This window comes from Halichoeres trimaculatus, unplaced genomic scaffold (assembly GCF_033239565.1).
Source record: "Halichoeres trimaculatus isolate MK-OKI-2021-1 unplaced genomic scaffold, fHalTri1.1 fHalTri1_scaffold_15, whole genome shotgun sequence".
Classification (NCBI taxonomy): Eukaryota; Metazoa; Chordata; class Actinopteri; order Labriformes; family Labridae; genus Halichoeres; species Halichoeres trimaculatus.
The window spans coordinates 27,238,495-27,251,355 of NW_027437193.1; the positions used below are offsets into that span (position 1 = coordinate 27,238,495).

Sequence of the window (12,861 nt, forward strand, 5' to 3'; positions counted from 1 at the left end):
TTAAGCTAATAAGTGTACACGTACACCTGTCAGTAACGTAATGGGGATACCGTTCAATTTCGTCAAGGAAAGGCGTCAAATCATCGGTGAAATCAAAGCGTGTCTTTGTTACCCACTCTAAATGTCCCCACTCAACACCAATGTACGTTTGGCCACACTCACCTCTCCGAAGTTTCCTTAAATTAGTGACGTTACAAGATGTGCCGAGGCTTCGAAGCGTGTATCGAGTAATGAAGGGGGCGTTACCACGAAGCGCGTAGCCAAAAATGATGACGTCCGAAGCCTCGTTGCCCGACTGTACCACGTGACTGCTTCGGAAAGTGGTTCAGAGCTTACCGCTAGGTTTGACAGCAGCATCAGCTCCATTGAAAATGTAGGCTTTTGATAGAGAGTTGATCAGTCACTGATAGTGTTGATACTAGAGTTGGGATAGCGTTTATAGTTTGAAAATAGTTCGAAACAGTGGAAGAACCGTTAGTACAAAATGAAAATGAGTAAAATCTCCCCAGTACTGTATATTATATTATATTATATTGCCCATGTAAGCATATTCAGCGCTCCCCACACTTTCACTGTGCTCTGCCTGTCTAAGCTCATGCAATTTTCCTAAAGCAACAAAAAAAACATTATAAAACAACCTGCCTTATCATTGATACTTCCACTGATGGGAAATTTACACACAGAATATTCGAAAATGCTGTTTTATGTGAATATGTGATCATTTATGTAGAGAAATTATTTGGTTGAACATTTTTTTACTTTTATTTTTGTAATCAACAGTCCTTCCCAAGAGCGAAAACAGGCACAGAAGTTCAATGAATCCCACGTGGTTAAGCTATAACTGCCTGTGATTATGTGCCTGACCAGAAGGTGGTTTCGTGTGCAAATGAAGCGTCAAGAGATGAACCCTTTCTCAAACCACGAGGCTCAAGTGGTTCTATGCCACATGAGGCTTCATCTCACCATCACTACCATAAATATTGTCATTTAGAGCTTTGGAACACATTACGATTAAGACTCCAGTTTCAAACCAGCAGCAGTTATAATAGTAGCAGGAAGTGACGTCTTACCTGTTGATACCCTTTGACTAATATTTTCCGTAAAAATATATTTTAGATAAATGCACATGTGTTCATATCAATCAAAGTTTAATTACTAGTTATAAAGAAATACATAAACGACAAAACTTGTAAGGATTTTGACAATGAAAAATGAATTAGGGGCAACATCCGGCACCATCTTTGTTTACTTTAAATAACTTGCTTGACTTAACTTACTGGACTTATAACTTAATGTTGCGTCTCACATTGGATAACTCAATTATAACACTCAAATGGAGTACACTTAATCAACGCCTTTCACTTCCCGGAAATGATGATCCTATTTCAAAACCTATGAACAGTTTTTTTTTTTCTGCTATTCATCAACTTAGTTTTATATGTTCCCACTCCATCTGCAGTGTAGCCAGGATGGTGACCATTGAGAGTGAGCAGTGTCCAACCTTCCGCACATAACTTTTTGACCATTTTGAGTGTGCTAGCTGAGTAAATAAAATGCACAGTGATACACAGCCCAAGTTTAGTAAAGTACACATAAATTCTTAGAAAAACATGGCAATAATCTTACACTTGTTGAAACTGTTGGGGTGTTATTGAAAAGGTCATTAAAGGTTATGTTGTTCAAGTAATTTATAAATAAGAGATTAACATATTCCAAAGTTTGACTTACTAAGAAAAAAAAAAAAAAAAAAACGTAACAGAACTGACAACAAATCAATGAACAACATTATTAAAATCTTAAATATACAGCCCCAGTTCCATAACTGGGTGGATGGTCCATTTCCTCTTTAGAGTGGAGGATACCACATTATTGATTTTGATAAAGAACCTCAGATTTTAGATTTTTCTGATTTTTTTCACCAAAAGAAATTTTCCACTTTGCTTTGGTTCTTTTTGAAATGTCTAAAATTTGTTAAACTTTTAATTAAATTTGACTAAATGATTTGCAAGCGGTCTACTTCTGTTTTATCAACATTTAACTCCACATTCCAAGTCTTTGGAGTTGTATATTGTGAACTTTGCTCAGATCTTATGAGGCCTATATCCCCCCATGCTCATTGCCTCCTTCTCTGTCTCCTTCAGCCCAGCTGGCTGGCCACTGGACCATGGCTTGTTATACTCTATAGAAACTCTGATAGTTCAGTGGTCTGGACAGATATGGGATGTTCTGAAAAAAGACTCTGGCACACTGCTGCTCAGGGGAGACCACCCAGGCCCCAACGTGGAGCTCCAGTTTTGGACTGCTCAGAGGGAAAACCTGCTGGGCATCCAGTCACAAGTATGACAGAGGATCTGTACAAGTCAGAGTTTTTGAACAGTTGTCTAAAGTTACAGGTTATAATGGACCAACAGTAGAGGATTTTTTTTTATTTTGTTGACTTTGTAAGAGATATTCAGTTTCCAGTTTTTAGCCCATAGCTTGTTTTAGCTTATTTTAAAAGTCTGTATCATCTTTGTTATTCATCTTTTTAACATTTGTCTTTGTCAGTTGCATGCAGTCGTATTGTCAGTGTTGGTCTTTCACTGTACTAAAATGTTTTAATATTCTGCCCTTACTAACATGAAGTTGAATCCAACACAGGGACACATATCAATACGATATCCTGTACAAGTCTACCCAAGATCCTGGTCACTGATTTTAAATCCTGTCATGATATCCTTGTTATCAGATTCTGAGCCACAAAATACAAAACATCATGGAGATCCTAAGAAGGGTCAAAAGCAGCTACTACTCCTCCTTCCAGGACGTCTGTCTCCTAGTAGATGAGGGTAGGTCTCCTGTGCTCATCATTATCAGTGCTGATAAACTAATTTCCTCTTTCAATCATTTCATCTCTCACAGCTCAGCTTTTCAATCTGTTTAACTCAGAAACAAATTGGGTAGACTCAGTCCTGATATATTTTCTTCAGATAGCACATCCAGAGTTTACTGAACTGAATTTTAAACAGGGTTTATTCAGGATTTTCCTTAATTCTAAGGTTAAAGAAAAAAACGTAATTTGAATTAAGTGTGTTGTCCCTGTATGATCTTTTTCCTCTTGGTAGGCAATGCAGCAATCACATTCTTCAACAAAAGACTGTTTCTTAATTCTGTTTAATGAGCCCTCATCAGGAACATTTCTCTTTATGATTATCGTAGCTGTGCTGGAAGCTTCGGACATAGATCTGTATCTGCGCCCTCTGAGGAGACTCATCAGTAGCTTAGAGGAGAAAAGTTTCCCACAGGTAGACACTGTACTGCCTCCTCTTTTCCACACACTCTGCCTCATCTGGAGTCACTCCCAATACTATGGCACTCCAAAACGTATGGTGGTCCTCCTGCAGGAGTTCTGCAACCTAATCATCGAAAAGGTACAGTGAAGCATCTCTCTGTCACAACATAAGAGAATAAAATAACTTATACAGCTGATCTTTGTAATGATTGTGTTTGTTTTCAGGCCATCGCCTATCTCATCCCTGAGGAACTGTTTAAGATGGAGCTGGAAGAAGGAGTGGAGAGAGTCCAGATAACAATCTCTGTGCTGCGGACCTTTAAGCAACTCTTTCACAGTCACCGTCAGCAGATCCCCAAGTACTACAAACACAGCCAGACTGTAAAGCTGTGGGATTTTCCTGCTACACTCGTGTTTGGGCGCTCAGACTGCATCATGGAAAGACTGCTTATGGTTGAGGTGCAGGAGTTAAAAACAAAAGCTGTCATGTGTTCAGTTAAAAAAAGATAAGAAACTAACCTGTCTGCAAGGTTGGCAGTCAAGAAGACAAAGGATTCATTGAGCCTGTTTCCTCTCATCCACAGGACATCTTTGCAACAGCGCTGGACTTTCTCAAACTGGAGAAGGTTGAACTGGGTGGGTCCAGAGGTAAAGTCCTCAGTGGGATGGTCTTCAGCATGAATGAGGAGTTCCATGACCGCTGGCGGACTCTCAGAGAGAGCAAATATGACCCCCTGGACTACACTGACAGAGTGAGACTGGAGTTTATACACTACAAGATACTATTTTTTTTTCTTTTTTTTAGATAGTATTTTGGACTGAACATGCTGGGAAGGGCAAAAGCTCGCTAGATCTTGATTTTCAGTATGAATATGGGCTGTGAAAGTGGGGCCTCATGATCCTTCTGACTTTTGGGGTTTTAAGCAGGAGGTGTCAGAAAAGTTATCAAAAAAAAGTGCATAGAATGGACAGCGTGGCTCCGTCATTTACCGTTGTATGGTTTTGAAGCCCCCGTCACAGGCGCAGCCATTGGCACAGTAACGACTGTGTGGGATTCTGGGAGAATCTGAGTGGAGCCGGGGTGACAAAAATAATATATATTTTTTTTCTGTCGAGAGTCTAATCAGTTCTTGACTTTACCTTCCAACAAAGTTTACAATCTCTGAAAAAACTACAAGAACAGCAGCTGTCAATCATCGTTAAACATGACATAAAACCTCATTTTTAACCTTGTACAACTAATGAAACTGAAACTCTTCAGAAAAAAGAGCACCTGAATACAAGACAGCCAAATAATTTTTTCAAATCACCACAACAATCAGACGTGGGAAACATTTTTATGAGGTGTATTTATTTTCTTAAGTTTGACCACAGCCCATCTGGAATAGGTGGAGAGCCGGATTCTTTGACCTATACTGCAGCCAGCCACCAGGGGGAGCAGTTTTTGTGGCAACTTCACTTGGAAGTCCTCACTTGGTGGCTGAGCAAGATGATGTCCAATTTTTTTTTACAGACTATGGTTCACTCTTATCAGAAATTGTATTTAAAAAAGTGTATTGAAATAGTATTATGATAAGATTTCCCTGAAATGGAAGTAAACTAAAAGCATATTACTCAAGAAAGGACCGACAGTATCCACATATCCTGACTGATGTTATCTATTTCTCAGGATTTTGTTCATTATTACTGGAATTTCATGGATCAGAATCAAGATTTTGACCAGAGGCTGGGAACTGTTCTCAATCTGGCCTTCCAGCACTCCAAAAACCTGAAGTCAGCCTTTAAGGTTTGTCGCTTACACCTTTACCTCTGTAGGTTTCCTCTAACTGTTCTATGTTGCTTTATCTGTTTAGTGAAACATCAAGTTAGAAATGTCCACATGCATGAATCATGTCATCAAAGAGAGTTCCAGCTAATTGGTGGCTTTGATTTAAGAGGATATCTAAAAAAAGGATCAAAGAAATATTTTTCAGCTGTCTTTAATGTCTAACATTCTCTTCCATTTGTTACGTCTAGTTACTGAAGATTTTCAGCACCCTGCTCGAGAGACCAAGGATCCACCAGCTTTTTGCTCCAAACTACAATGTGCTGTTGGGCATGTTCAGCCAGGATGTGGACCACTGTCAACTTTTACTTGACCAACACAGAGATGGGGTGAGAAAAGCTCAGCACAATGTGTAAGCCAGTTTATATATTATGAATACCAGGAAAACATGTGGCATTAAAGGTCACACAGTAAGTTTAATATGTGGGAGGGAAATCTCAAAACTGACAACAGGTGTAACGAATCTCATTCATCATTTAAAATAGAGTCACTATGTTTTTCAGCTGCAGTCAGGATGTGTTATGCTGGGGAAAAATATGCCACCTGTCGCAGGCAACCTCAAATGGTCCCAGGAACTTCGAAACCGAATCCTGATCAACAGGAGCAACCTCTGCCAACTGGCTCATATGTATGTACACATGTATGTCATGAAATACTGTGATTTGGTGAGGGTAGATTACACAGAAAACATTTTGTCTCAAACTTTGAAACGTATTTTTCTTCTGCGTTTCCTTTAAGGCCTCTGGGTTGTGCTGAGGCAGATGACGTCCTCCAGAGGTGTGAGCGCCTTCTGGAGGCTCTGCACCAGCATGACGAGGAGATGTTCTCAGAGTGGACTGAGGGACTGGAGGAGATCTGTCAGATCCACCTGAAAGAGCCACTGCTCACACTGGACACTGATACAGGCCTGTTCCAGGTCAACTTCAGTCCCGCAGTGAGTACACAAGACGACATAATCATTTGACGTACGAGGGAGAAGTTTGAATATTTTAGTGTAACCTATGTTTAAGAAGTTTGACTTCTCTTTAAATGGTGTCATCTTTGTTTCTTAAGCCTTTAGTGGTCTGGTGGTGTTTTGTCTAAAACTTTTAAAAGAGGCAGAAATGGTTTGTTTTGTAGAAATAAAGTGAGCTTTTTGGATGAGCAGTAGGGACCTCAGGATGTGAACAGGCAAGAAAATTACAACATGTAACAAAAATGAATCAAATGAAAAGTAATTAGTCCTCTGTGCAAATTTGAATGTATACAAATGTAAAAATTAGTCCTTTTTAACAATGATCTATTGTGTTTGCACTTTGTATTTACATCATAGAATGACTGGCCTTCTGTTTACAAACACAATGAAACCTTCACTTTATGATCCTCTTAGCCTAACCCTGTCCAGATTTATGGTGTTGAGGGTAAAATGAAACAAAATCATGATGTTTCTTCAAATTTTCTTCTCCTTCACTCTGTCACCAGCTCACGTCAGTGCTTCGAGAGGTGAAGTATCTTGGCACATTAAAGAGCCAGAACATTCCTGAAGCAGCTCTTCAACTCTACTCCAAACGAGACCGTCTCTACATGGTGGGCCTCAAAGTTTCTAGTGTTGCATCAGTCGTAGCATAAGATTTTTGTGAACCACACTTAAATAGAAACAGTTGGAGTCGAAGGGCTAACACTCTGTTGTGTCCTGTAGTACACACAGACGCTGACTTTGGTGACCCAGTGGTACAACCAGCTGCACAGCACCATCCTTGCTGTAGAGCTGGGACTGGTCAAGGATGAGATGGATGGGACCAGACGACAGCTGGATCCTGCACTGCAGGAGCTGACCTGGGCTCAGGATGACTTATGGGACTACATCAAAAGCACACGAGACCTGGTCAAGGTAATAAACACAAGTTTGTACCAAAAACCTCCGGTGAAAGACCTTATTCTTCTTCTCTTATTTTCTAATACAAGCTAGCTCTAGCTTCCAGTTCTTGCCATTAGTAACATACAACTGTTACAAAAGATAATTTAATTTCCGTTTTCAATAGTTGGCCTCTTTTGCTTTCAACAGAGCATTTCCAGTCATGTTCAGAAAAGTAAAGCAAACGTGGAGGCAATCCAGGACCTCATGGGGAAATTCAGCCACCGTGCTTTCATCACTAGAAAGAGCCGAGGATCCACTCTCCTTATTTTCTCTGACATTGATGAGAGCGTTTCCAAACAGCACTCTCTCATCTCCAGCACAGGGGAGCGAATACACAAGCTGCTTCAGGTATACAGAGCTCATTTCACTCTTAATGTTGGAGATGATGAATAAAACCTGCAGACTTTGCTCTCAGTAATCTTAATAATCACTGGGTCTCTTCCTCCAATAATTTGTCTCCCATGATGCTCCAGGAGAACCAGTCCCTGCTCGGTGTTACAAACCTGCACAGCCATGAGTGGTCGGCCTACACAGACTACGTGGACCGCATGATCTTGACGGGCTTCTCCAGTGCAGTGCGCTGCTCGCTGCAGTACTTCATTGACAACACAGATGCCACACAGCGAATCACACCGCTGTTTGAGGTGAAGCTGGTACTCAACAGCAACGAAATGACCTTTGAACCCCCGCTGGACTTCACCCACACTGGTAACTTCTATGACATCGTGGATAAGATGGTGGCTAACATCGCTAAGTTGGCCTCCTTCATTCCCAGAGTGGCAAAGCATAAACAGCTGGACAACTATCAGGTACATTCACAGAGTGTTTACTCACATCTGTTCAGAAATATATTTCACATCCTCCGTGACATGAGCTCCTTTTTTTCTTGTAGACGGATATAAATGAATTTGAGGATTTGTCAGAGATGTGTCATATGATCCGTTCACGGGCACGTGCAGCTATCTTGAAAGTAAGTATATCGGCTAAACACATATCACACTCACACACACTCACAAACATCACCTCTGAATTTGAACAAAATGTGTTTATCTTCAGGTCAGGGAATACCAAGGATCATTTGCAAGCTATCGCTACCTCTGGACTGATGACAGGTCAGAGCAACATTTTGATAAATGTTTGATGTCTTTTATATCTTGTTAAGGTTTTATTGTCATAAATAAATGATGGAAACATTTTAAGGCTGGTCTTTGTTTTTGAAACATTCACAGGTCTGAATTTATGAGGCAGTTCCTTCTGTACGGCCATGTGTTGAGTACAGAAGAAGCCGAGCTGTACGCGGACTATGAGCTGAAAAAGAACCCACCCACTCTGGACAATTTCAAAGAGCAGGTCTGCTTAACATTCAGATTTACTTTTGACCCACCATACCCAAAATATTTATCAACTGTTTGATTCATCCCGTGTTTCAGATCAATCTGTTTGAGTCTTTGTATGTTCGAGTGAGCAAGATGGAGGACAAGAGGGTGTTTTGTGGCTGGCTGCAGCTTGATATCCGACCTTTCAAGCACACACTTATGAACGTCATCAAGAAGTGGAGCTGGATGTTCAAAGAGCACCTGCTTAACCATGTTAACCAAAGGTTAGTAATGCCCCAAACACACACGGGTAAAAACAAATTCACTATCTGTTGGCTACTCTGGTGAAACAAAATACACAAAACAGATTAAAAACCAAACAAACTATGAGCTTTCAAACATCACATGTTTCAGTGTGTATACAGGGCTCTCAAGTTTTGAATGCAGACTAGAGTTACACCCCACCCCCAACAGGTTATTTAAACCAAGGACAAGGAAAATTAAACCAAGAAGAACATCTTTATTGAATATCTGTTTATTTGAATGTGCTGTTGGCTATAGGCAGAGTAGAGACCATCGTGCAATACGGCTCATTTCAACATTCAATAACTTTTTTGTTTTTCTACATAGACGCCTCAATCTACTGCTACTTAAAGGAGACATATCATGCTTGTTTCTCCTTTTCACTATGCCAGACTAGGATGCCTGTAAAGCATTTCTGCCCTCAGTACAAGTCATTTAGTTCCTTCATTGCCCCACAATAGCGTTCTCAACGCTATCCTCAGTTTAGGCCATTCTGAAGATCTCATTGAAACGCTCTGTTTCAAGAATGACCTCCAGTAACCTCGCAACGTCGCAGCCCTTTGTGCTCTGATTGGTCAGTTCTATCAGAGGGGCGGAGGGGGTAGAGCCAGGGGGCGGTTTTTGCAGCATGGCAGTATTTACAAAATCGACACTTTGAATGGAGCAAACTGAGCGAGTTTGCTGTTTGCCAAAACTTCACCGTAAGGCATTGATAGCACTAATAAAATGGCAGAGTGTAGGATACGTCCTTTTGTATTGGACCCCGATTCAGACCCGGATGGTTCTGCAGCTCAGGAGGAAGAAAATCCACCTCGACACAGATCATCTCAGGGCGCTTCAGTGTGGTGAGTCAAACCGGTACTGTAACATGTATAGTTTATACGTTTATACTCGGCTCTTGGTGGGTGTATCCCTCGGTGGTGGTTGTGTGACTGACTGACATCACAGAGGAGGAGCTGCTTTATCAGATTACTCCAATAAAAAGAAAGGATCCTCGTGACGTCACAACGTTTGAAATCTCGCGGCCATCTGGCAATGACCTATTTTCAGAGGCATCAAATCTCGTTCTAGGATTTTTATTCCATTTTTTTTTTAATTCAGGGGGTGAAAGGTCTCGTTTTCAAATTTATTATATTATATGTAAGTATTAAATCAGGGATCAGCATGATATGTCCCCTTTAAGGAGGTGACAGCCCTTAAAATATCACAACAATAAATACTACATAATAATAAAAAGAAAATCAGCAAATCTTCATCGACAACATTTTACCTTAGAAAGACACATTTTTAGTTTAAAATTTCAATAGCGCTGTCATTTTTAATTGATTGACACATCCTCTCACAACTTTCACACCTCTTAGTTTGTTAATAAAAGGTCATAAAAACCCACTGAGACCATAATCAGGGGCCAATTGCTGTAAATGTGCTTTTTTTTAACTTGGAATTTCAGTAGCTTTGTCTTTTTTTAATTTATTGACTAGAAATCACCTCTGATGTGTCCTGGACATCCTTTCACAACTTCTACAGAAAAAAGGCAAACGTTAAATACGAAACCGTCTTCACCCCGGTATAAATAATACGTGATGTAGGATACCTCAGGTTGAATTTAACATTTCAGTGAGTGACTAAAAACAGCAGCTCGGTGTTGAGTTATCCGTCTGCGTCTTTACTCTCACCATCACAGGGCGCGTCCTCAAAGACACTGAGCGTTTCCGGAGGTATTTGGGTCAGATATTCACACATACATCGGCTTCACTGTTAAGTGACATTACTAACAGACAACAACGGTGACAGCCACACTTTAAATGGAAGATATCCGGCCTAGAGCAGATCGTGGCAGCATCAGATGTACTAATGTGCTGGACTGCCATAGCCAATCAGACTGTGCTTGACTCCTGCAGTTGAGAGCGGCACGCTAGGAAATGTAGGCTACATTTTTTCAGCATAAGAAATGAAAAAGACCCAAAAGAGTGACTGTCACGCTCAATGAGTGACACTTGAGAGCCCTGGATTGATTATGCAGGTGGTTACCCAAAGCCAAAATCTAGCCATCACAACACCAAAGAGCACATTTTTATATCCAATAATACAGGTGATACTTTTATTAAATCTGATCTCTGATGACCTCTCATTGTTGTCTCTTCTCTTTGTTCTGCAGCGTGAGAGATTTGTCGTCTTTTCTCCAGGACACAGCCCATGGTCTGTCTAACAAGGTATCTGATGGAGACTACGCAGGTCTTGTGGCCATCATGGGACACCTCATGGCTATAAGAGACAGACAGATCAGCAACGAGCAGCACTTCAAGCCTCTCAAGTCTACTTCTGAACTCCTTAAGACGTACGGGCAGCAGCTGCCAGAGAGTGTCTACGACCAGCTAGAAGTGTGTACAAACGCACAAGAACTAACACACATTTCTTTCCGTAACATACAGTCATTATGTATAATCTTCATCACTTTACTACTGTGACATCCAGGAGTTACCAGAGAAGTGGAAGAGTCTGAAGAAAATTGCTTTCACAGTCAAACATGAAGTTGCTCCTCTGCAGTCGAATGAAGTTTCAGTCATACGCAGGAAGTGTGTCCGTTTTGAGGTGAGGCTGTGTGCGAGCAGGGTTGGATGTCAGCGAAGAGACCCCATACAAAGAGCTCAATGTGTGACACATAGACCATCTCTGTTCCATTCCTGCATTATATATGACTTACACCACCCCCCTGAGTGTGACCAGCTATAGAGGGAGAGGTGGACATGCTTAATTTCTTTTTTTTTTTCACATTTCAGGTGAAGCAGCATGAGTTCAGGGAACAGTTTCGGACTGAAGCAATCTTTAGGATCAATGTGGAGGAGCCATATAAACTGACTGATAAGGTGAGCAGCAGGAAACAACTTTTTTATAAAGAAAGTAACACCTCACTGTCAAAAAAGAATAAGTGACATTATTTCAATCTGTCTCTGCCTCCAGTGTAATCGTGCAGTAGCAGTGATGGAGGCAGAAATGAAAAAGCTGCAGGACACAGCAGATCTGTTTGAAGTCAGCTTCCCAGAGTACAAGCAACTACGCCAGTGTCGCTCTGACATCATACTGGTCAAAGCCGTGTGGGACATGGTCATCTTTGTAAAGGTAATCAAAGTAAAAAAAAAACAGTTGTATTCTAAAATTCAGATGTGTTAAAGTCTCATTTGTAAAGCTTTCACACCAGAAAGGAGTTCCTTTAATACCCCCAAATTACTGTATGAAATGTACTGTATAGCTCTATAAAAAACATGCTTGTTTTTTTTTTATTTCACTGAGTTATTTTTGTGAGCCTTATTATAGAACCACAAATTAAAAGTTTCTATCTTCCTCTTTATGCCAGACCAGTATAGAGGATTGGACGAAGACTCCTTGGAAAGAAATCAACGTTGAGCAGATGGACATGGAGCTTCGACGATTTGCCAAAGTATGACAAGCTTCCTCGGTCAAATATCAAAATCTATTTTAGCTGAAGAAAATCTTGATTTTTGTCATCACTCATAGCTTTTTTGTTGCTTTTTGAAGGAGATGAAGATGCTAGACAAGGAGGTGAGAGTGTGGGATGTGTACATGGGTCTGGAGTCGACTGTGAAGAACCTGTTGACCTCTCTGAGAGCCGTCAACGAGCTGCAAAACTCTGCTGTCAGAGAGAGACACTGGCAACAGCTCATGAACACCACCGGGGTATGAGATTATCTCAGCTGCTGCTCCACACTGTGTCATACCATCTGATCCGATAATATTTCTCCAGTCACCACGTTCTGCTTTGTGTTTGACTCCAGCCAATCTATCGAGCTCAGCTCTTTTTTTAATCTTGTCTTCATGTTCTCTGCCTGAAATGTCCAGCACAGTTCACTGAACCCAATCATCCTGATCTGAAACCTGATCTCACTCAGGGTTCTTGGTTTTCCTCTTGGCCCTCAGGTCAGGTTTGTGATGGGAGAAGGCACCACCCTGGGGGACCTCCTGGAATTACAGCTTCACCGTGTGGAGGATGAGGTCAAAAACATAGTGGACAAGGCTGTGAAAGAAATGGCCATAGAGAAAGTAAGAATCACACATAAACCATGACTCATGTTTCAGTTTAGTGATTTTAGGTTTTTACTCAGTTCAACAAAAATTATTCCTTTTTAGTGGATCAGATTACCAGAAAGAAACAGTTACTCATTCAAATATAAAAGTCAAAATACAGTAGATTCATTTCTTATCAACAAATTTTATCCTTATTTTAAAGACT

The 12,861-nt window shown here is 40.8% G+C and overlaps 1 protein-coding gene across 1 annotated transcript in view; it reads left to right on the forward strand.

Annotated features, from left to right (window-relative positions):
• The first annotated feature begins 2,755 nt into the window (after window positions 1–2,755).
• Window positions 2,756–12,861, forward strand: part of dnah9l (dynein, axonemal, heavy polypeptide 9 like) — a 50,764-nt gene continuing 40,658 nt past the window's right edge. Inside the window, exons 1-23 of the mRNA XM_074688503.1 lie at window positions 2,756–2,828; window positions 3,199–3,410; window positions 3,497–3,730; window positions 3,856–4,023; window positions 4,941–5,057; window positions 5,288–5,425; window positions 5,600–5,724; window positions 5,835–6,030; window positions 6,558–6,662; window positions 6,775–6,966; window positions 7,141–7,341; window positions 7,467–7,802; window positions 7,886–7,963; window positions 8,050–8,105; window positions 8,223–8,343; window positions 8,424–8,593; window positions 10,771–10,993; window positions 11,088–11,204; window positions 11,393–11,479; window positions 11,574–11,732; window positions 11,968–12,051; window positions 12,150–12,308; window positions 12,549–12,671. Coding sequence (XP_074544604.1) covers window positions 2,756–2,828; window positions 3,199–3,410; window positions 3,497–3,730; window positions 3,856–4,023; window positions 4,941–5,057; window positions 5,288–5,425; window positions 5,600–5,724; window positions 5,835–6,030; window positions 6,558–6,662; window positions 6,775–6,966; window positions 7,141–7,341; window positions 7,467–7,802; window positions 7,886–7,963; window positions 8,050–8,105; window positions 8,223–8,343; window positions 8,424–8,593; window positions 10,771–10,993; window positions 11,088–11,204; window positions 11,393–11,479; window positions 11,574–11,732; window positions 11,968–12,051; window positions 12,150–12,308; window positions 12,549–12,671 — 3,474 coding nt within the window. The remainder of the gene's footprint in view (window positions 2,829–3,198; window positions 3,411–3,496; window positions 3,731–3,855; window positions 4,024–4,940; window positions 5,058–5,287; window positions 5,426–5,599; window positions 5,725–5,834; window positions 6,031–6,557; window positions 6,663–6,774; window positions 6,967–7,140; window positions 7,342–7,466; window positions 7,803–7,885; window positions 7,964–8,049; window positions 8,106–8,222; window positions 8,344–8,423; window positions 8,594–10,770; window positions 10,994–11,087; window positions 11,205–11,392; window positions 11,480–11,573; window positions 11,733–11,967; window positions 12,052–12,149; window positions 12,309–12,548; window positions 12,672–12,861) is intronic.